At 52.1% G+C, this 23,823-nt stretch overlaps 1 protein-coding gene across 1 annotated transcript in view; it reads left to right on the top strand.

Moving 5' to 3' along the window:
* The window catches only part of SLC6A20 (solute carrier family 6 member 20), a 37,824-nt gene that overhangs the window by 7,830 nt on the left and 6,171 nt on the right, over positions 1-23,823 (top strand). Inside the window, exons 2-7 of the mRNA XM_029917866.1 lie at positions 5,190-5,330; positions 7,276-7,367; positions 11,076-11,303; positions 14,435-14,545; positions 15,337-15,578; positions 16,668-16,830. Coding sequence (XP_029773726.1) covers positions 5,190-5,330; positions 7,276-7,367; positions 11,076-11,303; positions 14,435-14,545; positions 15,337-15,578; positions 16,668-16,830 — 977 coding nt within the window. The remainder of the gene's footprint in view (positions 1-5,189; positions 5,331-7,275; positions 7,368-11,075; positions 11,304-14,434; positions 14,546-15,336; positions 15,579-16,667; positions 16,831-23,823) is intronic.

The following is a 23,823-nucleotide window of genomic DNA, read 5'->3' as shown; positions in this document are numbered from 1 at the left end:
AAACACTGAGCACCTACTCTGTATCCAGCCCTCTGTTAGGGACTGGAGATTCAACAGCCAGACCCCAGTGCTGGGGAGCTGTTTAGAGAAGTAGGGGTGAAGAGAGCAGTAGACCCTCCATATGATCGGGGGGGGGCACCCCACAGAGCTTCGGGTGACCTGGAAAGGTCCCTGGAGGAAGTGATGTGCATAGAAGGTCTGGTGAGGCCTGAAGGGTTCCGTCCTGCCTCCAACTAATTCTCACCGTGCTCTGCTCTCTGCCAGCCCCGTTCTGCGCAGACCAGGGAGCCATGGGGTGCCTGGGGACTCGGTCGGCTAAGCGTCCGGCTTCAGCTCAGGTCACGATCTCATGGTCCGTGGGTTTGAGCCCCACGTCGAGCTCTGGGCTGACAGCTCAGAGCCTGGAGCCTGCTTCGGATTCTGTGTCTCCCTCTCTATTCCTCCCCTGCTTATGCTTATGCTCTGTCTCTCTCTCACTCTCACGCTTTCAAAAATAAATAAAGATTAAAAAAATTTTTAAAGAAAGGACTGTGGCCAAGACATCGTGGTGCATGCTGGGAGGTGGCAATGAGCATTCTCTAGGCTCAGAGCTGTCTTTGTATCCTTGGAATGTAAGTGTCCTCAGTGTCTGTAAACATCCCTTCACCCGAAGAAGTGCAGAGGCGCACGGGCCCGGGCCACCCGCTCGCCGTGACCCACCTCTGCACCACAGACCAGCCTAAGACTTGGGGACGTGGAAGGAAGGATGGAATTAGAACATCGCCCCTCTGCAAGCAACACGAGACTGTTGAACCAGCTGAGTCTGGGCAATGGGATGGCTCCCTTGTCTCAGAACATCTCCCGGCCAGACTTGGGATCGTTTCCGAGGGCAAACAGGAACTTTCTGCAGAGACACCCAGTAGACCCCGACCTTGACCAGGTGAGAAAGTTAACCTGGCTGGGAAGGGGGCGAGGCAGCATCACGCGCCTCTGGACAACGACCCAGGTCGCTTCAGGGCCCCTGCCCAAACCCAAAGCGAGGGACATCCCGTAGAACAGCCGGCGAGTACAGCCCCACAGGTCACGGTCATGAAAGCCAAAGAGAGCCCAAGAGGCTGTCGGGGATTGAGGGTGACTGACGAGATGTGACCGCAGATGCCATGGGTGGTGGCGAGACCCGAGGGAGGGCAGGGCTGGGGTAGTGGGTCAAATTCCAGCGAGGCCTGTAGATTAAATGATAGTGCTGTTTCCATGTCACTCTCCCGGTTCTGGTCTCCGCCCTGGGATCATGCAAGAGACTGTCCTTGTTTTGGGGAACTTCGCGATGAAGTGTGGCGCAGGTAAAAGTGGAGGGGTCGGGGGGTCGTGGCTGAAACAGTTCCTTCTCCCTGTGCCGCTGGGGCCCGGGCGTGTCTCTGCCAGCTACCTCAGGCCTGGCTCTTGGTGGCACCGCTGGGGGGCCGGGCTGGGCTGGAAGGCCCTCAGCGGGGGTGCTCGGGGCTGAGTCGGAGGGGCCCTCGGTGCCCCTCCAGTGTGGCTTTCTATCCCCAGCTGTACAGCGTCCTGAGACCCAGGCTCGGGAGCCACCATGGCGTCCTTTCCCCCACATCCTGTTGGCCGAGCTGGTCCCGGGAGCGGCCCAGATCCCCGGGCGGGGGAAACGGGAGCCTGTTCACAGGAGCAGCTTCAGGGAACGTGCCGCCATATTGACTCTCTCCCAGCGCGCCCCAACCAGACCCGCGGGAGCCAGTGCCTGCCTCTCCCTGATGATCGGGTCTCCTCGTGCTGAGGCAGTGTCAGAGGTTTATTGTATTGTATGTTGTGTTGTGTTATTTTATTTTATGTTGTGCTGTGTTACTTTATTTTGTGTTGTGTTGTTTTTATTTTGTGTTATTTTAGTTGTGTGGCGTGGTGTTGTGTTGTGTTTTATGTTATGTTGTTTTATGTTATATGTTATGTTTTTTATATGTTGTTATTTTATATTATTTTATGTTATTTTACTAGGCTTCATGCCCAGTGCAGAGCCCAAGACAGGGCTTGAACTCACAACCTGAGATCAAGAGTCAGACGCTTAACTGACTGAGCCACCCAGGTGCCCCTCAGAGGTCTTACATCAAAGGAGCATGGGGAGCGTCCAGTGGGAAGAGGGTCGGTTAGTGGACTTGTTTTCAAATTGATCACAAAACTAATTTTTCTTTTATTACGATATATTTACCTGCAGAAAAATGCACTTCTGTTGATGAGCAGTTCTAGGAATTTTGATGAATGTAAGGTATCACCACCACAAGTAACACCCCTTACAGTCCGCCCTTCCATTCCCAAAGCCCCACAACCCTGTTTTCTGTCCCCTCAGGTTTGCCTTTTCCAGAATGTCCTATAAATGGAGTCGTACAGTATGTAGCCTTTGGACTCGGGCATCTTTAACTCAGCACAATGCTTCCCAGAGTCTCCGACGTTGTTGTATGAAATTAGTGGTCTGTTCCTTTTTACTGGCTGAGTAGTATTTCACTATGTGGATGTACCAGAATTTATTTATCCACTCACCCAATGGACAATTGAGTTGTTTCCGGTTTTTGATGACTCTGACCAGAGCTTCTGTAAACACTCATGTACAGGTTTTTGTGTGAATATACATTATTTTTCCAGAGTAGACACATGAGAGCACACTTGCTGAGCCGTATGGTGAGTGGTGTTTAGTTTTACAAAAAACTGCCAAACCATTTCCCATTTTACATTCCACTAGAGATGTGCAGGTGTGTGCCCCAGGGTCCTCACCAGCACTTCGTGTTATCAGCCTTTCTTACTTTAGCTGGAGCTTCTGTAAACATTCATGTACAGGTGTGCAGTGCCTCTCATGTGGTTGGAATTTGCTCGTTTGCATAATAAACGCTGGTGTTGGGCATCTTTTCATGGGCTAATGTGCCATTTGTAGATTTTCTTTTGTACCTTTTTTGAATGGGTTCCTTTTTTTTTTTTAATCATTATTGACTTTTGAGAGTCCTTTTTAAGTCTAAACACTAAGTCTTTTCCAGATACGTGTTCTGCAAGAGTCTCCCCCAGTCTTTAGCTTGCCTCTGTCACTTTCTGAACCACACCTTTCACAGAACACACTTTTAAAGTTAAATCTAACTCATCAATACTTTCCTTTCATAGATAGCGCCTTTGACGTGCTATCTGAGAAATCTTTGCCCAGCCTACGGTCAGACAGATGTTCTCCTTGGCTATCTTGTAGAAGTTTTGTAGTTTTGAGCCGTGCACAGAGGTCCGTGATCTGTTTTGCGATCTGGGGGAGGAGGTATAAAATGGGAGATAGGGGTTAAGATTCATTTTTTCTGCGAAAAGGGGTTCAGTTGTTCTAATGTCACTTGTTAAGAAAATAGCTGTGAGCCAACTCGCTGGGATGGTGTGATGGACGGTTGGGGGCTGGGCAGTGGAAATGACCGATGGCAGCCTCAGGAGCCTCCATGCTACCAGCTGGGCCCCAGGCCTTGGATTTCCAGCTGCCCATGGGCAGTGGGCCATCAGCCTGGCCCTGCCATGGACCTTGCAGGCCTCATGTGGTTACTATGTAACACCTTTGGTGAAAATGAGCCTTTCTTAGAGCCTCTGAGGGTGTGAGTGTTGCTCCAAGTAGGGGTGCCAACACAGCCTTTATTGTGGGGTCAGGTGGGAGCCCCCACCCAGCAGCCGGCCTCTTGGACTCTTTGCTACGGAGAAGCACCTGGTAAGATGTCCAAAAACATTTCCGCAGGGCAGGAAGGGAGCAGGGCCCAGAAGTTGTCAGAGCAGACTCCAGAAGCAGAGGGTAGCACTTGTCGCCAGCCCCCATGGGAGCAGGGAGGACGCAGCCGGGCACGTGAGGCCTGGTGGTGCCCTGTGCACAGCCGTGCCTTTCCCTCCACGGCAGCAGATGGACGGCTCTGCCTGCTCTCTGCTTGGCCCTGGTGCCAGTCACTCTACTTCTGGGATCTCTGTCCCGAGGAAAGAACCCAACACGTGGCCCAGGCTCGGTCCCACTGCTCTGTTTAGAGTGGCAGGGACCTGGCTACAGTCCAGTGTCTGAGGACCGATGAAGTGAGTGCCATACAGCCACTCGAGGGTGACACAAACGTCATGTTGTGGCCGGGGGAGGAGGGCAGGCTCTGAGGCAGCACGTACACACAACAGAGGCGTTTCTGTAAATATTAGATGTTCACGGAAACATGTATATTTGATTCTTTACCTGAACACTTTCGGAACTTTCTGTAACCCGCCCTTAATCCCTGTAGCTGTAACGTCAGGGTTTTATTTTAATCAGGAGTCCTACCCTCTTACCTCTGGGACCTCTTCCCGGGTTCACTGCCAAGGAGCCAGGAGCAGGGGGGCGGGGGGGTGGGGCTCACAGGAGAAGCTTCGGGCAGGGCTGCGCGGAGCCCCCAGCTGGCTGCCCACCTCTGTCCGGGCACCAGCAGTGGGGAGGGCTTCCATCGCTCCATCCACACCCCTGGCTCCCTACTATCCCCTCAGGCCCTTATCTGCAGGTGGCTCCTAGGAGCCCCTGGGTTTTAAATTTGTGTTAGTCATAGTAGTCTTTATTAAAAGAAAATATTAAGCGGGGAGCCACGGTATAAAACAGACACAATGGAGGTGCTCTGTAAAAGGAGATGGTGGCCTGGGCTCTGTCCGCTGCGGCCCCCCTGTCTCTCCCGCCCCTGCCATTCGTCCCTACAACAGGAGACGGAATAGGGTTTCTGGCAGAGAGGCTCGGGCGGCTGAGGCATTGAGGGGGGCACTCAGGGGCATGGGACAGTGGCCGTTTACTGCCCAGGATGGGAGTATTTAAACTTTTTAACTGATGAGTCTGCACGTCATCCATGGACAGATGGATGAATGGATGGATGGGTGGATGGATAAATAGAAAGATGAAAAGAATATAAGGGTGGATGGGTGGGTGGATGGGTAGGTGGACAAATGAATAGAAGGAAACGGGTACATGACCTATGGGTGAGAGGAATGAAAGAACAGTGGGTTGTGGAAAAGCTGGAGGAGAGTGAAGGCAGAGGGATGGAGGATGAGTGGAAATGTGGGAGGCTGGGCGGCGGGGTGGAAAGGTAGAAAGATGAACGGACAAGTGGAAAGATGGAAGAGAGGGTGGATGTGCACGGAGGTCGGGTGGGCTCCCGAGGAAACCTCACCAGTGATGGCCCGGCCTTGGCTCTGGACCCCCGCAGGCAGCTTCCTGGTGCCCTACGTCATCATGCTTATCGTCGAGGGCATGCCCCTCCTGTACCTGGAGCTGGCGGTGGGGCAGCGCATGCGGCAGGGCAGCATCGGTGCCTGGAGGACCATCAGCCCCTACCTCGGTGGTGTTGGTAAGTGGGCGCTCGCCAGTCCTCCCCCACCTCGAGACCCCCCCTCCCCGGATCCTGGACCGCAGGGGGGTGGGAGGGAGCTTGTTGGCAGAGCAGCCGGAGCAAGGGGCGAGCGCAGGGCCCAGGAGAGAGCCCGGGAGGGGGTGCTGCAGAAAATCGGCTGGGGGGGGGGTCTGGATTTCTTACCCACGGGTCGGTGAGGAAGGGGGGTGCAGCCCCTCCGGGGAGCTGTCACCACATTGCTTCTCCTCTGTGAGCCTCAGCTTGCTCTTCTGTAGAAGGAAGCGGCCGCCCAACCACGGAGCCGTAACTCAGTGGCCCGGCAGCCACCGCTCTGGGACCTTGTCTAACTAACTGCTCCCCGTTCCTGATCCATAGTGGCTCCCTCTCGTGAGCACCTCCTGCGTGCTGGGTGCCTGCCCACATGATGTATGCACACACTCGTGTGATCTCTGTCACACCACATGGGGCTGTGGGGTGGCCCGTCAACCTGCAGTGCATGGAACCAGGGCACATGGGCTGCAAGCTGGGCACCGCTGTGCTTCCTGTGTCCCCAGAGTTACTCTGAGTTGGTGCCCCGGCACCTCCCGGCCGCGGTTGGCCCACCCTGCACAGCCCTCACGGTCCAGGGCTGCCTGTGGGCAGGAGGAACTCTGGCCAGCATTTGGCCATGGTCTCTTCTGCTCAACCCTCCTGCCCCCAGACAGGCAGGGAAGCAGAGTGGTGTTTCAGGAGCAAGGAGGGTGAACGCCAGCGTGGGATTTAGTCTCCGAGGCACAAGAAAGGTGGCCGTGGCCTGACACAGCATCTCGAAACCCGAACTGCCTCCTCATCTGAAAGGGCTGTAAAATTTTAACAGGGAGGTGTGCGGTTTTACAATCCGCCCAAGTAATCAATCACAGAGGGCTTCTCTGAGGTGGCATTTGCTGCCTAATAGGAAAGAGACCAGATGTTTGTGCCAAGCAGGGGCGCTGGCGAATGTTTAACAGCCAGCTCTGGGGGTGGGGTGGGGGAGGCCTGTTTGCAGCATTCCTCTGTGCCTGTGGTGTAACTTCTGCCACGGCCAATTTCAGACTACCCACGAGATGTGCCCGAGGGCGGGGATGGGCACACATGCCCACGGTGGCTCTAGGGGGCCGGTGTGGGCTGGCCAGGTCGGGACAGACCTGTCCCTCCACTCAGGACACTCTTCCTCATAGCCCTGTTCCTGGCCACCACAAGGCAGGGTTTGGCACAAGTGACTCAACATCTGGTAAGCCACGAGGTCTAGCACCAGGGTGGCACTTGGCAGTGACAGCTGCTAAGTTTTTTTTTTAATGTTTTTTATTATTTATTTTTGAGAGAGAGACAGAGTATGAGCAGGGGAGGGGCAGAAAGAGAGATGGTGATAGAGAATCCGAAGCCAGCTCCAGGCTCCAAGCTGTCAGCACAGAGCCCGACGCAGGGCTCACACCCATGAACCGTGAGATCATGACCTGAGCCGAGGTCATACGCTTAATCAACTAAGCCCCCCCCTGGGCACCCCAGCTCACTCTAAGTTCAAATCCAACTTCCACCACATGATGGCTGGGTGCCCTTGGGCAGTCTCTGTGCCTCTGTGTTCCCCTCCGAGAAGTAGAGTTAACAATGCCCCCTTGAAAACACTGCTGGGAAGACCATGGTCAATGTAAAGCATGAAAGGTACTTAGCACAGCACCTGGCACTTAGGTCTCAAAAAAAATGGCATCAGCCTCCCATCCTCAAAGCCTGGGAGTGAGTTTGCGGGAACAGACTGCCCCTTCCCAGGTGCTCGCAGGTGCCCGGCCGCGGCTGCCCCCACACACCTGACGAAGGGATTCTGCTCTCCTGGGGCAGTCACCAAGGTGCGTCCCCGGGGGATGCGCGCATAGGACGGGGCCGGGCAGGCAGACCCGGGGGGTCCTCAGCACCCTTCTCCCCCTCACAGGCCTTGCCAGCGTGGTGGTGTCTTTCTTCCTGTCCATGTACTACAACATCATCAACGCCTGGGCCTTCTGGTACCTCTTCCACTCCTTCCAGGTGAGGGGGCCAGGCCGCAGCAGGTGCATGGGGCGGGGCAGGGAGAAGCCACACCCCCAGGGAGTAAAGATCAGGGGCTGCGGCCTCAGGAGCTGCGGGAGGCTGAGCACCCGATGCAAGCGGAGGGCTCCTGAGCCTGGCATCACAGGACCCTGCCATTGTGTGCGTGCGCGCATGTGCGAGTTTCTGGGGAGCACGTTTCTGGCTCACCTCGCATTCTCTCTGAAAAATGTGACCCCCTAAAATATTAAGCACCGCCAGATGCGCCGGGGGAGAATGTGTGAAAGAGCCACCAAGCCAGTAAGACAGCAGGAGGGCTCCCCCTCCCCCTCCCCCTCCTCCCGCTCCCAGCTCTGATCCCTGGTCCTCCCAGCCTCCTGACTCCAGGCAGAGCCCCCACTTTTCCCTGCAGACCAAAGGTCTTCTAGAACGACCAATGGCATTCCTGTAACACAACAGGGGCTACTCCCAAAGATAAACAGTTTAAACATGTTTCTGATTTACAGCCATAGCTGACGCTCACAGCAGAAAATGGGAAGTGACTCCCCGCCCCACTTGCCTTCCAGCAGCCTCCTCCTTCTCAGAAGCTTTCCCCTGGGGCAGGTGACACACCCTTTGCCACCGCCCTTTACAGGACAGACACTGTCCCCAAGGTCCAAAAGCAGGGCAGGGCTGGTCAGGGATCGTGGAATAACCCTAACTCATGGGGCCATTCTCTGGGGCACTTGGGCACAGCCTTGAGTCTTGGGTGCCCCAAGGAATGCCTGGGTGAATGCCTCTAATCATCAGAACACGGCATCTACACTAGGAAGTTGCAACATCCACGCCCTACTCTGGCCGCCCAATCAACCCCACCCCAGTCACCCCATTGGAAAATGCCCCATGTGCAGCCCTGACAAGGACTCTCTGCTTTGAGCTTAACTGCAACCCCTCATCTTCTCTCTAACTCCATAAAGACCGGCCACAGCCCTGCCTCTCCTCTACCTTCTGGGTAGAAACGGCAGCTCCTCTGACTCTCCACCCAGGTGGCTATTCCTTCTCCTCTGTACAGAGCTGTCGTGTATAGTTGGGCAGGTTGTGCACTGCACAATGGGACTCCAACTAAAGAGTTGCTATACACATTGCCAGCATTATAGATCTGTATACTTAAAGAGACAGTCTTCCAAAGGTGGAAGCAACATGTCCCGTTCTAACAAAATCAGAATAATTTGACCATCTTCCCAAGGTGAAAATAAGGCTGTCTCAAGAAATGAGACACATTTTCCTAACTCTCACAAGTGCAAGGACCAGCAATTCCTTAAAATCACTTGGCTATCCTCTTGTTCTGTCCTTCCCAGGCCCCGCGGACTTCTTTAGTCCCCCCACTCTGGAGCCCTCCTCCGTGGCCACATAATCATACCGGGAGCAGCGGTCACTCCCTCTGAGCTTGCTCAGGGCCAGGCATGGTTACAAGCACTTTAGAAGTAGTCACCCGGGAACTGTCCCCACAGCCTTATGATGTCAGGTGCCCCGGAGTGACGGAGGCGGAGGGGAGCCGAGTAGCTGTGAGACTGGACGCCAGCAGCCTGGCCCCGGGGGCTGAAGTCTGTCCATCCCCCTGCCAGGCTTCCCAGCCTCCCGTCCGGGACCTTCCCCAGAAGGAGCCCGGAGCACTGTTAGGAAAGCAGATGCAAAATGCAAGCCTGATCCACTGATTCGGAGGAGGGGAGGCGGCTGCTGGGGATGGTCGGTTCAGTAAGTCCTTGCGTTTGCCAAGGTCGCTCCATCCTGGCTGTACGCTGGAGCTGCCCCCCACTCTGGGGAGCTTTCAAAACTTGATGCCCCGGGCCTCGCCCCAGACTGATGAAATCAAAGCCACTGGGGGTGCAGCCTGGGCACCATATTTTTTTTAAGCCTCCTAATCCCCCAGGGTGCAGTCCTGTAGCCAAGGCTGGGAGCCAGGCCAGGCCAGGCTGGCTCAGCAATGGCCCAGTGGACGGACAGCGGAATGGCCCCAGGAGCTGTGGGCTGGGCATCTCCACGGGGCTCCGGGCCCATGAGGGCCCCTCCCACCTGCCAGGCCGTGGTGCTGGTTCCGCCCAGCATCTCAGTTGGCTCCACAAGGCCATTCTCTCCGTGAGTCTTCATCACTCACAGGTACGGCTGAAGGTCTTTACCCATCCGCTGGTTCCCAGGAGCGTGATGATGAGGGTGACGAGGCCCCAGGAAGCCCAGGCTGGGAAGGGGCACTGTGTCATGTCACCGCATTCTGTTGGTCGGAGCAAGTCACGGGCCAGCCCAGATTCACAGGGAGGAATGGTAGATGCCACCTTTCCATGGAAGGAACCGTTGGGGCCATCTTTGGAACTATTTTGGGTCAAAGCTAGAAATTGACTCGAATTTCAACAGGCCATGGGTCCACCCCCAACCCCCGCACAGGTTGCAAACATTTTCTAAGGGGACAAAGCTGAGTCCCAGCTGCTCACCAGCAGAGTGGCCCTGGCCCATCAGGTGACATCTGTTTCCTCCGAAACATACAGATGGAACCCAGTGGGCCAGGACTTGCTTTGGTCAGTGGAGAACTTTTGTCTAATGATATCTGAGCTAATGGGCCCCAGATACAAGCAAAAGAGATTGATGTGGGGCTTAGCAGAGCAGAGGTGGGACTCCTAACTCCTCCCCACCCCCGTCCCCAGAGCCAGAATTAAACCCACCACCCGCCCCTTCCTCAGCTCCCATTTCTATCCTGTTCATTGTGTATGCATCTTTGGGCTCTCTTGTTCCTAAGTGACAGAGAGCCCAGTTCAAACTGGCTGAAGCAGAAGAGGCTCTTACTGACTCTACAACATGCAGGAGGGGAACTGCTTCAGGTATAGCTTGACTCAGGCGCCAATGAAGTCAGTGCCAGAGTCTCTCTGTCATAGGCACACAAGGTGTCTGCGGGGAGGCTGAACCTCACCCCCACCTCATTTCTAAACCCAGGGTCTTTCGTGGGAGATCCATGTCTCCACCACCACTGAGGGCAGGACCTGAGTCTCATTCAAGCAAGGACTTGCTAGGAATGCGTGAAAATAAGCCAAGTCCACCCAAATGAGAACAGACTGAGGCAATTTATCCAGAGCTTGTGATCACTAGCCTTCGGCCGAGACCCCAAGGCGGGCAGAGGAATGGGGAAAGTGTGTCAGTGGGGGAAAAGGCAAAGCTTCCGGTGGGCCCGGACTGGAAGGTGTGGGGGACTCTGGGAGGGCTATCTGTGCGATGAGAAGAGCAGATCTGGCTTCCTCCAGTTTGTCTGGGGTTGGGGAGCACATGAGCTAAGACACTGGCTGTCCCAGGCCCTGCCCACCCCACTCCAGGCCACTTACTGCAGGATGCTGTGGCTGGAGTCCGTGGGCTCATTCCTGGCAGAGGGTGTGGATTCTCTTCTATTGTCCTACACAGCCTGGCCATTGTCCGTTTGGTCCAGCCCCCAGGACCCATGATAGAGCCAGGTAATCCCCAACAAACAGCTATGGGATCGCATGGTGTGTGAAGCCCTCTCCCCGCCTCTCCCCTACCCCTAAGCCCGTCTGTGCCCCTGACTGACCCTCCTGGTCCCTGTCTGCCTGCAGGTGCTCCTGTCGTTTGGGGGCCAGCGCCCCTCTCCCCCGAGCGTCCTCTAAGGACCACTCCCATCTTCCCCGCCCTGCGGCCCCAGCCCTCACCTGTGCGCCGGTTCTGCTCCCACAGGACCCCCTGCCCTGGTCGGTGTGCCCGCTGAACGGCAACCGCACGGGCTACGACGAGGAGTGCGAGAAGGCGTCCTCGACGCAGTACTTCTGGTACCGGAAGACCCTCAACATCGCGCCGGCCATCCAGGACGGCGGGGGCGTGCAGTGGGGGCAGGCGCTCTGCCTCGTCCTGGCCTGGCTCGTGGTGTACCTGTGTACCCTGCGGGGCACTGAGTCCACCGGCAAGGTGGGTCCACAGCCCCCCGCCCCGAGCGGAAGCCACGCGGGGAGGAGCGCACAGACGTGGTCTCCGGCGCGAACCGCCCCCGCGAGGCGACCGTGACCGAGGCCCGCGGTGCTTGAAGTTGCGGTCTTGAAAGAGGGTGTTCCCAGTCCCTGCGCAGATGGGCATTTCTGTGCCAGGCACAGCCCTCAGCCACACCACCCACGTGCCACCGAGCTCCTAGCGAGTCTTCCCTTATTTAAAAGCCTTAAGGGACCGTAGACGCCCTCCAGACACCCTGGCCGCTGGCTCTCAAACTTGACTGCACGCCAGTGTCCCCTGGAGAGCTTCTAGAACTCTGATGTCTCAAGTCCTCCCCCAGAGGCCCTGGAGTGCTCAGTGTGGCCAGGGAGCTGGGGTGGGATGTTGAAAGCTCCTCCTCGGGGAGGGGGGGGTTCTAATCCAGGGCTGAGTCTGAGAAACTTTGCTATCAGCTGCCGTCAGGCCTGATTTCCGAACCTTCTCTCCTTGGTGCACCCCCGGGTTTAGAGTCCTGCAGGGGGGCTGAGGTGCTCTTGAACTCTGATCTGCCCCAGGTGGAAGGTGTCTCCCGCACCTGCCATCCCTTCTCGAGCTGCGGGAGACACCCTGGACCCCGGGTGACCCCTACTCACGTTCATTCACTCCTCCTGGCCGGTCACCTGCGCGCCGGGCATGTGTCTTCCCTGTCTTGCAAGAGCCCTTCAGAGCAGATTGCGTTGTCCCCCTCACCTGAGGCGTGGAGGGGCAGAGGAGTCCACCCAGGGGCACCAACCAGGGAGGGCAGAGCCCGGTCAGGCCCAGCACGGCCGCTAAGACTCCCCATCATCTTGGCCTGGTGAGCCACCTCCTGTTTGCTCTCGCCATACCTTTTGTGACTCAGTCCATCCCAACTTCCCCCTGCAGAAGCCCGCCCCTAAGAGGCCACCTGCCTCCCCCTCTTGACCACCTGAGTCACCTCCTCCAGCCCCACTGTATTTCTCTGGAGGGAGCAGGATCAGAACGACCCACAGTGTCTTAGGTGCCCTGTGAGGAGCCCAGTACTGTGCCTGGCATGTTCTGCCGGTCCCCAAGCCTCCGTGACGGCCTGCAGTGTAGCCCCGGCCCGTGGCCAAGCTGAAGGACTGAGCCTGCACAGCTACTCGCTCTGTCCTGTCTTGGAGCTTGGCCAGTATCTTACGCTCATGAAAGCATGGTTTTTGCAGTTTGTCTTGACCAGGTGACTCTGAGCGTCTACAAAAGGTCCGAGGGCCGTATCTGTCAGCTCTTTTCTAGATCATTTATGCACGTGCTCTCTGAGGCTATGCCATGAACATTCAGCTACTGTCTGTTAAAAACTGTGTGACATTTCCTGGCCTCTTCTCTTGGAATCTTCTGTTTTTTCTTTCCTCCAAGCGTGGGTGCAGAGTGGTCAGAAACGGCTTCTCCGGGTGGTGTAGGCCGCGGCGCATGCTGAGCTTCCCTGACGAGGGAGGAGGGAGCCCAGAGAGCACCCACGACAGGAGTGCTAGGAAGGAGGAAGTTCCTCCCTGTTCCCTAAGGGTCCCCTGGGTGTGGACAGAGGCCACCCCTCCCCTGTTGCCCTTGATGTCCTTCAGATCTCTGACCGATGTCCCCACCCTTATCTGTCTCCATCTCGCACCTGCCATCCCAGCCAGATCAATGACTCCTCTCAAGTGACAATGACCTCAGTGAAGAATCAGTGATAACAGGCACGCCCCACCTCTGCCTGCTGTGCCCGGGGTGAGAGGGCACACACTGTCCCTCTGGTGGCCTTGGGAGTGGCCGGGAAGAAGGCGCCACGCCTCGGCGGGAGGGGGAGGGCCAAGCGCGATCCAAGCCCATCTGGACGTGGGCCTCCAGCCGCGTTTCTCACAGGAGGACCCACACTTAAAGCAAACGGCTGTCGCACAATTCTTCTTGCGAAGTATTTCTGGGCTTTATGTAAAGAGGCTCCGGTGCGTCTACACAGTTGACACAGAGAGAACGCCCATTCCCGGCGGGCAGAGGTGCACGTGCAGGCCCCTGTTTGAAGGCTGTGTAACCGGAGTAAGAGACGGTTGCCAAAACCACCACGAAAACCAACAAACTTGTGATACATGTTATGTCAGCAGGAAAAAGATCGGGTGACCAACAGTGGCATTCAGCTCCAGTGGTAAACCCCGAGAGCTGTGCATAACACCCTCAGGTCATCGAATTTCTGTCTTATTCCTTATAGGGACATGCTCCCTCCACCAAACCATCACACTTCCCTCACCAGCCCTCGTGGCCAAGTTTCTCCTGGGTCTCTGCTCTGGAGAGACGGGCCCTTGCTCCAAGCCCCTGAGTTTTTGTTTTTTCATTTTGAAGATAATATAAATCAGGGGCACCTGGGTGGCTCAGTTGATTGTGCATCTGACTTCAACTGGGATCATGATCTCACGGTTCGTGAGGTCAAGCCCACAGTGGGCTCTGTGCTGTCAGTGTGGAGCCTGCTTGGGACTCTCTCCCTCTGTCTGCCCCTCCCCTTGTGCTTTCTCTCTCTCTCTCTCTCTCTCAAAATAAATAAACTTAAAAAACATTTAACAGTTTTTTAATGTTAATGTGCTAGGTATATTTTTGTAGGCTGTCTCAAATCTTTTATTTTAATTTTTTATGTTTATTTTGAGAGAGAGAGACAGAATGAGTGGGGGGAGGGGCTGAGAGAGAGGGAGACACAGAATCCAAGCAGGCTCCAGGCTCTGAGCTGTCAGCACAGAGCCCGATACAGGGCTTGAACTCATGAACCACAAGATCATGACCTGAGCCGAAGTCAGACGCTTCACCAACTGAGCCACCCGGGTGCCCCAGCCTCAAATCCTTTCTGGACTAAGGTCTGGTTGAAGGGAGACTGGAAGGCAGAGGTCTCCTGTTTCTCCTGAGACAGATTTCCCAGTAGTGACAGAGGTGGGCAAATGCAAGCCACGCCCCAATCCCCCACCCCCACCCCTGCAGAGCCTGCATTGCTGCCTTCCCAACAGCCTAAATATCCAAGATAGTGTAGTGCCTGGTGAGGACTGCAGGTCTGTCCCAGGGAGGAGAGGGACCCTGTGGTCACCATGTCTCCAGAACGCTGACTCCGCCCTCTGGCCCCACAGGTGGTGTACTTCACTGCCCTGCTGCCCTACTGTGTGCTCATCATCTACCTGGTCAGGGGCCTCACGCTCCACGGGGCCACCAACGGCCTGGCGTACATGTTCACGCCCAAGGTGCGAGCCGGAGGGAAGGGACCTGCGATCTTCAAGGATGGGTGGGAAGAGGGGAAGACCCAGGGAGGTGGGTGGGAGCCCACCAGGCTGTGGGAGTGGTGTGGATTGCCTGTGGGGACCGAGTCACCTCCTCAGCCAGGCCGTCCCCAAGCCCTGTTCCTTCTGGGACACCGAGTCTTTGGTCCACACATCCTCCTCATTTTGAGTGCCTCCCGCCAGTGAGTGCTACCCCAGCCCCACGTCTGGCCTCCTGGCCCCCACTCTCACCCCACACCCTCTTGGTGGTCTACGGATTTGCTATCCAGCCACCTCTCTCTCTCCCTCCTGCACACCTCCCCGCACCCCTTCTCTTACAGAGGTGAATCCACACTCTGCAGGGTTTTCTGTGGTCCCTCCCCAGCACCCCACCCCAGCTCCCTGACATCCCACAGCCTATGCTCATCGGTTGGCAGAGGGTGTGAAGGGGGCACTATTGCCTTTGGGACAAAAGTTCATTTAGCAAACCTTGTGTCTGGAAGCAAAATGGCTGTGGTAGCCCCCCTGGAAGTGCCCCCCACATTCTAGATGGCCCCTAGCATCATCCCAGACCTAGAGCTCTAGGCCCAGGCTGTACCCCCTCCATCCCCCCCACCCCCGGGGCCCCCCGCAGTGCCTGGTCATGGACCAGGGGCTCCTTTTACAAATCGCTCCCCCTCCCTGGGCCTCCCGCCCCGTGCCAGGTGGGAGGGCTGCAGGGGTGGGGGGGGTGCCACCTGCCAGGTCCAGCAGCCCCGACCCTGCTGGCTTTGCAGCTGGACCAGCTGGCCAACCCCAAGGCCTGGATCAACGCGGCCACGCAGATCTTCTTCTCCCTGGGCCTGGGCTTCGGCAGCCTGATCGCCTTCGCCAGCTACAACCAGCCCTCCACCAACTGCCAGAAACACGCCATCATCGTGTCCCTCATCAACAGCGCCACCTCCATCTTTGCCAGCGTCGTGACCTTCTCCATCTACGGCTTTAAGGCCACGTTCAACTACGAGAGCTGCTTGAACAAGTAAGCCGCCGGGGGCTGTCCCGCGAGCCCCAGGGCCTTGGGTTGGGGGGGGCACGTCCCCCAAGCTCCCAGGGTCACCTACGAAGAGGTGGGGGCCGTGGGGCAAAGGGCCCTGGCTTTGCAGCTTTCCATCCGGGCCCAACCCCGGGCACCCCGCCTGAGGGCTGGGGGCCGTGTCACACGTCCAGAGCTCTCAGCACAGGAGGGCGTTGAGCGGACAAACCTTAGTTTCTTCCGCCACCTCCCTGACCTTCGAAGTAACCCAGAGCCCTCTGGGTGCACCAGGGTGATTAGAGAATCTGCCCCCTGCCTTATCCAATGCACAGTAAACGTCACCCAGACCAGGCTGTCCCGTCCGGCAGTCACTCGCCCCAAGTGGCCACTTACAGGTTTAAATGCAGATTGGCTTACATGAGTTAATTATATTTTAATTAATTTAAGCAGTTGTGATTTTAGTTACGTTAAATCAGTTCATTACATTTTTGTTTAAACTGGTTTCCATTTACATGTGAGTTAATTTAAATCGGTTTCTCAGTTATACTCGCCACATTCAAGGGCTCAGCTCCCACGGGGGACGGCACATTGTCACAAAATTTCCGTCAGTGCTGGCCCAGAGGTTACAGTGGCCTAGCTCTGGGTTGGCTTCTTGTCTCTGGTCCTATATGAGGCTCCTTCAAAGGCATTCAAAATCTCCTTGAACTTTAAACAGTCACCAAGTGGGGTGTCTGGGTGACTCAGTCAATTAAGCTTCCGACTCTTAATTTCAGCTCAAGGTTTGTGGGATTGAGCCCAATGTCAGGATCTATGCTGACAACATGGAGCCTGCTTGGGATTCTCTCTCTCTCTCTCTCTCTCTCTCCTCCCTCTTTGCCCCCCCTCCCACTGGCTTGCTCTCTTTCTCTCAAAATAAATAAACTTTTAAAATATTAGAAATACTTTTAAAAGGCCACCACTCAACAGATCCCCATTGTTGGAGAGACTGTGCCCAATCTGAGGGGAGGGAACCCCAGCACCCAGGCTTCTGAGAAAGGGTTTGGTGACCGCAGCCTTTCTGTTTGGTGAAGGTCAACCCGGTGCTCTGCTCTGCAGGGTGATTCTGCTGCTGACCAATTCTTTTGACCTTGAAGACGGCTTTCTGACGGCCAGCAACCTGGAGCAGGTGAAGGGCTACCTGGCGTCCGCCTTTCCCGGCAAATACAGCGAGGTGCTCCCACAGATGAAAAACTGCAGCCTGGAGTCCGAGCTGGCCACGGTAAGGCACGCACAAGGTGGGGCCATGACTGTCCTCTGGGGGCTGCCCATAGCGAAGGGCAAGCCGGGGAAGCGTCTCCGGCCGGCCTTCGGGTCAGACCTGTACGTTACCTCCCGGATGCGTCCGTTCCACTCCGGTTCCTTAGCACATTACGAGGATGGTGTGGGGGGACCCGCTGGGTCAAGGGGCCTTCGTTGCTACCTTTCCTCCTCCTGAGTCCATCCGTGGGGGCCATATTTGAGGATCCGGGGCCTAGAGTTGTTCCTGTCACCTTCAGGCTGGGAGTGTGTGTGCCATCTTCTCTAAGACATGGCTCTAGGGGTGTCAAGTTCCTCAACCAAAGACGCAGCTCAACAGCTTGAAGGACAACAGCTCGTCATGAGGGTCCCTCATGAGCCTGAAAGGCCAATCCCCTCTGCACCTGCATCTGGTGGCTTGTCCCCTGGCACCCACTTCCTGGGGGGCGTTGGCCGTGGTTCTGGAATCCGGCTTCCACCACTGTTGTTTACTGGGTCATCTCGCGGATGAGGCGATGCTTTGCCTTTCCCGGTTCACGCCGGTCTGCAGCCTGACCCCTCCCTGGGGAGGCACTGCATTCCCAGCCCTGAACCCCCTGCCTAAGGCCTTGACCCATTCCGATGGGCTCCAGATCCCGCTTGATGAACTCATTTCAAATTTCCTTTTTGTTTCGGGCACTTGGGGGTTTCCCTGACTGACTTTTAAGCTTGGCTCAGTGTCTAAGAATTATGTGGTTATTCATTTATTCAACCTGTTTCTTTCCATTGTGTTTGTTCTTGTTTTTTGTTCTTGGCTTTCCCTCCCCCTTGCTCTACTTTATTCTCTACTGTCTGGAATGGACACCGTGTATCTCTCCTCTCGAATTTCTCCTATGCGTATTTAACTTAAGATCTAAAGTTCAGCAACGTCTTGACTTCCCGCCCAAAGAGAACAAGGACTTTAGAACATTTTCATCTCATCCACCTAATTTTATTTATTTTTTTATAAAGTGCTTTTTAAATGTTTGCTTGTTTATTTTGAGAGACGGTGCGGGGGGGAACCCAAGCAGGCTCCGCACTGTCCGCGCAGAGCCTGACGCTGGACTCCATCTCACGAGGTGTGAGATGACCGCCTGTGTCGAAATCAAGAGTCAGATGCTTAACCAACTGAGCCACCCAGGTGCCCATCACCCACAAAATTTTAAATACCATCTGTGTTCACTTCTGTCTTTTGAAACCCACGTTGGATGCTACTGTTTTATACGACAGTGTCTGTATCCACCGCATGCTGTTTCATATCTGCACCAATTTTCCTTGCACCTCACCTGTCTTCTGGGATTTTCGTCCTCCCTTAAAGCACATTCCTTTAGGGGCATTTGGCTGGCCCAGTTGGTTAAGCGTCTGACTTTGGCTCAGGTCTGGAGCTGAGGCCCATCAGAGTCTCCTTAGGATTCTCTCTTCTCTCTCTGCCCCCCACTTGTGCTCTGTCTCTCAAAATATATAAACTCTTTTGAAAAGGCATTCCTTTAAAGAGGTTTCTTTTTTTTCTTCTAATTTTAATCCCAGCATAATTAACATACAGTGTTATATTAGTTTCAGGTGTACAATAGGTTTCTTGGTAAATTTCCTCAGGCTTTGTTTGTATGCAAATGTCTATATTCGGTACCCCTCTTTTATGTTATTAATATTTTATTGCCAAGTTGGTTTCCATATAACACCCAGTGCTCTTCCCCACAAGTGCCCCCCTCCATGACCATCACCTCCCTTCCCTTCCCCCTCCCTCTTCAGCCCTCAGTTTGTTTTCAGTATTCAAGAGTCTCTCATGATTTGCCTCCCTCCCTCTCCCTGACTTTCTTTTCCCCCTTCCCCTCCCCATGGCCCCTTGTTACATTTCTCCTGTTAGACCTGAGTGAAAACATACGGTATCTTTCCTTCTCTGCCTGACTTATTTCGCTTAGCATGACACCCTTGATGTCCATCCACTTTGCTACAAATGGCTAGATTTCATTCTTTCTCATTGCCATGTAGTACTCCATTGTGAATATACACCACATCTTCTTGATCCATTCATCAGGTGCTGGACATTTAGGCTCTTTCCATGACTTGGCTATTGTTGAAAGTGCCGCTATAAACATTGGGGTACATGTGCCCCTATGCATCAGCACTTCTGTATCCCCTGGGTAGTTCCCCAGCAGTGCTATTGCTGGGCCATAGGGGGGTTCTACGGATAGTTTTTGAGGAACCTCCACACTGTTTTCCAGAGCTGCTGCACCAATTTACATTCCCACCAACAGTGTAGGAGGGTGCCCGTCTCTCCACACCCTTGCCAGCATCTTGAGTCTGATTTGTTCATTTTAGCCACTCTGACTGGCATGAGGTGGTATATCAGTGTGGTTTTGATTTGTGTTTCCCTGATGATGAGTGATGCTGAGCTTTGTTTCATGTGCCTGTTGGCCATCTGGATGTTCTCTTTGGAGAAGTGTCTATTCATGTCTTCTTCCCATTTCTTCACTGGATTACTCGTTTTTCAGGTGTGGAGTTTGGTGAGTTCCTCGTAGATTTTGGATACTAGCCCTTTATCCGATATGCCATTTGACACTATCTTTTATCATTCTGTCGGATCCCTATTAGTTTTTTTTTTTTTTGGACTCTTCCCTTTGCAGTGCAGAAGCTTTTTATCTTGATGAGGTCCCAATAGTTCATTTTGTTCTTGATTCCCTTGCCTTTGGGGATGTGTCAAGTAGGAAATTGCTGCAGTGGAGGTCTAGGAGGTTTTTTCCTACTTTCTCCTCTAGGGTTTTGATGGTTTCCCGTCTCACATTCAGGTCCTTCATCCATTTTGAGTTTATTTTTGTGTATGGTGTAAGAAAGTGGTCTAGTTTCATTCTTTTGCATGTTGCTGTCCAGTTCTCCCAGCACCACCTGCTAAAGAGGCAGTCTTTTTTTCATTGGATACTCTTTCCTGCCTTGTCAAAGATTAATTGGCCATATACTTGTGGGTCCAGTTCTGGGCTCTCTATTCTATTCCATTGGTCTATGTGTCTGTTTTTGTGCCAATACCATACTGTCTTGATGATGACAGCTTTGTAGTAGAGGCTAAAGTCTGGGATTGTGATGCCTCCCATTTTGGTTTTCTTCAATATTACTTTGACTATTCGGGTTTTTGTTTTGTTTTGTTTTTGTTTTTTTGTAGTTCCATACGAATTTTAGGATAGTTTGTTCTAGCTTTGAGAAGAATGCTGGTGCAATTTGGATTGGGATTGCATTGAATGTGTAGACTGCTTTGGGTAGTAATGACATTTTAACAATGTTAGTTCTTATCCATGAGCACGGAATGTTTTTCCATTTCTTTGTGTCTTTTTCAGTTTCTCTCATAAGCTTCCTAAAGTTTTCATCGTACAGGTCTTTTACATCTTTGGTTAGGTTTACTCCTAGGTATTTTATGGTTTTCCGTGCGATTGTGAATGGGATCAGTTTCTTGATTTCTCTTTGTTGCTTTATTATTGGTATAAAAATGCAACAGATTTTTGTACATTGATTTTGTACCCTGCTACTTTGCTGAATTCGTGGATCAGTTCTAGAAGGCTTCTGGTGGAGTTGATAGGGTTTTTCATGTAGAGTATCATGTCATCTGCGAAGTGAAAGTTTGATGACTTCTTTGCGGATTCTGATGCCTTTTATTTCCTTTTGTTGTCTGATTGCTGATGCTAGGACTTCCAGCACTGTGTTAAATAACAGTGGTGAGAGTGGGCACCCCTGTCATGTTCCTGATCTCAGGAGGAAAGCTCTCAGTTTTTCCCCATTGAGGATGATATTAGCTGTGGGCTTTTCATAAACTGCTTTTATAATGTTTAGGTAAGTTCCTTCTCTTCTGACTTTCTCAAGGGTTTTTATTAAGAAGGATGCTGTGTTTTATCAAATGCTTTTTCTGCATCTATCGACAGTTTTTATCTTTTCTTTTGTTAATGTGATGTATCACATTGATGGATTTGTGAATATTGAACCAGCCCTGTAACCCAGGAATGAATCCCATGTGATCATGATGGATAATTCTTTTCATATGTTGTTGAATTTGATTTGCTAGTATCTTGTTGAGTATTTTTGCATCTGTATTCATTAAGGATAGTGGCCTGTAGTTCTCTTTTTTTGTTGGGCCTCTGTCTGGTTTGGGAATCAAAGTGATGATGGCTTCATAGAATGAGTTCAGAAGTTTTCCTTCTATTTCTATTTTTTGGAATAGCTTGAGAAGGATGGATGTTAATTCTGCTTTAAATGGCTGGTAGAATTCCACTGGTAAGCCATCCGGCCCTGGGCTCTTGTTCGTTGGGAGATTTTTGATAACTGATTCGATTTCTTCACTGGTTATGGGTCTGTTCAGATTTTCTCTCTCTTCCCGTTTAAATCTTGGTAGTGCATGTGTGTTTAGGAATTTGTCCATCTCTTCTGTGTTGTCCAGTTTGTTGGCATATAATTTTTCATAGTAATCTCTGATGAGATTGTATTTCTAAGGGATCAGTTGTAATAGACCCATTTTCATTCATGATTTTGTCTATTTGAGTTTTCTCTATTTTCTTTCTGAGGAGCCTACCTAGAGGTTTATCAATTTTGTTTATATTTAAAAAAAACTCTTGATTTCATTGATCTGTTTGTTTTTTTGATTCTATATTGTTTATTTCTGCCTTGATCTTTATTATTTCTCTTCTTCTGCTGGGTTGTGGTGCTCTTGCTGCTCCCCTTCTAGTTTCCTTAGGTGTGCTGTTAGATTTTGAATTTGCGCTTTTTCTAGTTTGTTGCAATAGGCCTGGATTGCAATATACTTTCCTCTTAGAACTGCCTTCGCTGCGTCCCAGAGAGTTTGGATTGTTGTATTTTCGTTTTCATTTGTTTCCACATATTTTTAAAATTTCTTCTCTAATTGCCTGATTGGCACAATCGTTCTTTAGTAGGGTGGGTGATTTTTAATTTCCACATTTTTGGAGGTTTTCCAGACTTTCTCCTGTGATTGATTTCAGGTTTCATAGCATTGTGATCTGAAAGTGTGCATGGTATGATCTCAATTCGTCTGTATTTATGGAGGGCTGCCTTATGCCCCAGTATGTGATCTATCTTGGAGAATGTGCCTTGCGTACTCAAGAAGAAAGTGAATTCCCTAGCTTCAGAATGCAGAGTTCTAAATATATCTATTAATTCCATCTGTTCCAAAGTGCCGTTCAGGTCTATTGCTTCTTTAGCGATTTTCTGTCTGGTTGACTTATCCATTGCTGTAAGTGGAGTATTAAAATCCCCTGTGATAAGCACATTTTTATCAATAAGACTGTTTCTGTTTGTGATTAGTTGTTTTATGTATTTGGGTGCTTTGGAATTCGGCGCATAGATGTTTATAATTGTTAGCTCTTCCTGATGGAGACAGCCTGTGATTATTATGTAATGTCCTTCATCTTTTGTTACTGCCTTTACTTTAAAGTCCAGTTTGTCCAATATAAGTATGGCTACTCTGGCTTTCTTTTGACTTCCAGTTGCATGGTAGATAGTTCTCCATCCCCTTGCTTTCAACAGGATGGTGTCTTCAGGTCTAAGATGAGTCTCCTGTAGACAGCAAATCGATGGCTTTTGGTTTTTTATCCATTCTGCTACCCCTTGTCATTTGAGCATTCAGTGTTATTATTGAAAAATGTGGGTTTAGATTCATTGTGTTCCCTGTAGAGTTCATGGTTGTAGTGATGTCTCTGGTACCTTATATTCCTTACTACATTTCCCTCATAGAGTCCCTCTTAGGATTTCTTGTAGGGCTGGTTTGGTAGTGATGAATTCTCTCAATTTTTACTTGGGAAAACCTTTATCTCTCCTATTTTGAATGATATTCTCGCTGGATAAAGGATTCTTGGTTGCATATTTTTCCTGTTCATCACATTAAAGATTTCCTGCCATTCCTTTCTGGCCAGCCAAGTTTCAGTAGATAGGTCTGTGACCACTCTGATGGGTTTCCCTTTGTGTGTGAGGGCCTTTTTATCCCTAGCTGCTCTCAGAATTCTCTATCTTTATATTTTGCCAGTTTCACTATGATATGTCGTGCTGAAAGTTGATTCAAGTTATGTCTTAAGGGGGTTCTTTGCACCTCTTAGATTGCAATGTCTGTTTCTTTCCCCAGGTTCAGGAAGTCTTCGGCTATAATTCGATCAAGCACCCTTTCAAGACCTTTTTCTCTTTCTTCTTCAGGAACTCCTATGATACGGCTATTGTTCCATTTGATTGTATCACTCAGGTCTCGAATTCTCCTTTCGTGCTCCTGTATAAATTTCTCTCTCTCTCTCGGCTTCCTCTTTTGCTATAACTGTGTGTTCTAATTCACCTATTCTCCCCTCTGCCACTTCAACCCATGCAGTGGCTGCCTCCATTTTATCATGCACCTCATTTATAGCCTTTTTAAACTCATCAGAGCTATTTTGAAGGTCCCTGGTCTGTGTTATCAATAGCTTCTCTGATGGTTTTTTTCAAGGCCAGCGATTAATTTTATGACAATTGTTCTAAACTCTTGTTATGTTGCTTATGTCTGTTTTGAGCAGTTCTCTGGCTATGGTTTCTTCCTGGAATTTCTTTAGAGGAGAGTTCTTTCATTTCATCATTTGGGCTAGCGCTCTGTCTCTTGTCAGTTTTAAAAGCTCGCTATGCACTGTGCACCCATTAATATTGCTCTATTAAAGGAGGCTCATTGACTGTCCAGGGCCTGTTCGTTCAGGAAGTGTTCTTTTAATGGTGTCTCTCGGTTTCTCTTGTTGTGCCTTTGGTTATTTTATTTCCCTACTCAGTGGTATTTGGGACTCTCCACCATGTGTACTTTGGCTTGTTTCTTGAAGTAGCCCTGAAAAGGAAAACAGACACACAGGGAACAAAAGCACACCAAAGCACAGACAAACCAAATAAATAAGCAAGCCAAAAGGGGAAAGAAAATAAGAAACGAAGAGAAAGGAAAAGAAAAGAGAAAAAGAAGGGGGGGGGG

This window comes from Suricata suricatta, chromosome 12 (assembly GCF_006229205.1).
Source record: "Suricata suricatta isolate VVHF042 chromosome 12, meerkat_22Aug2017_6uvM2_HiC, whole genome shotgun sequence".
Classification (NCBI taxonomy): domain Eukaryota; kingdom Metazoa; phylum Chordata; class Mammalia; order Carnivora; family Herpestidae; genus Suricata; species Suricata suricatta.
This window is presented reverse-complemented; position numbering and strand designations above follow the sequence as displayed.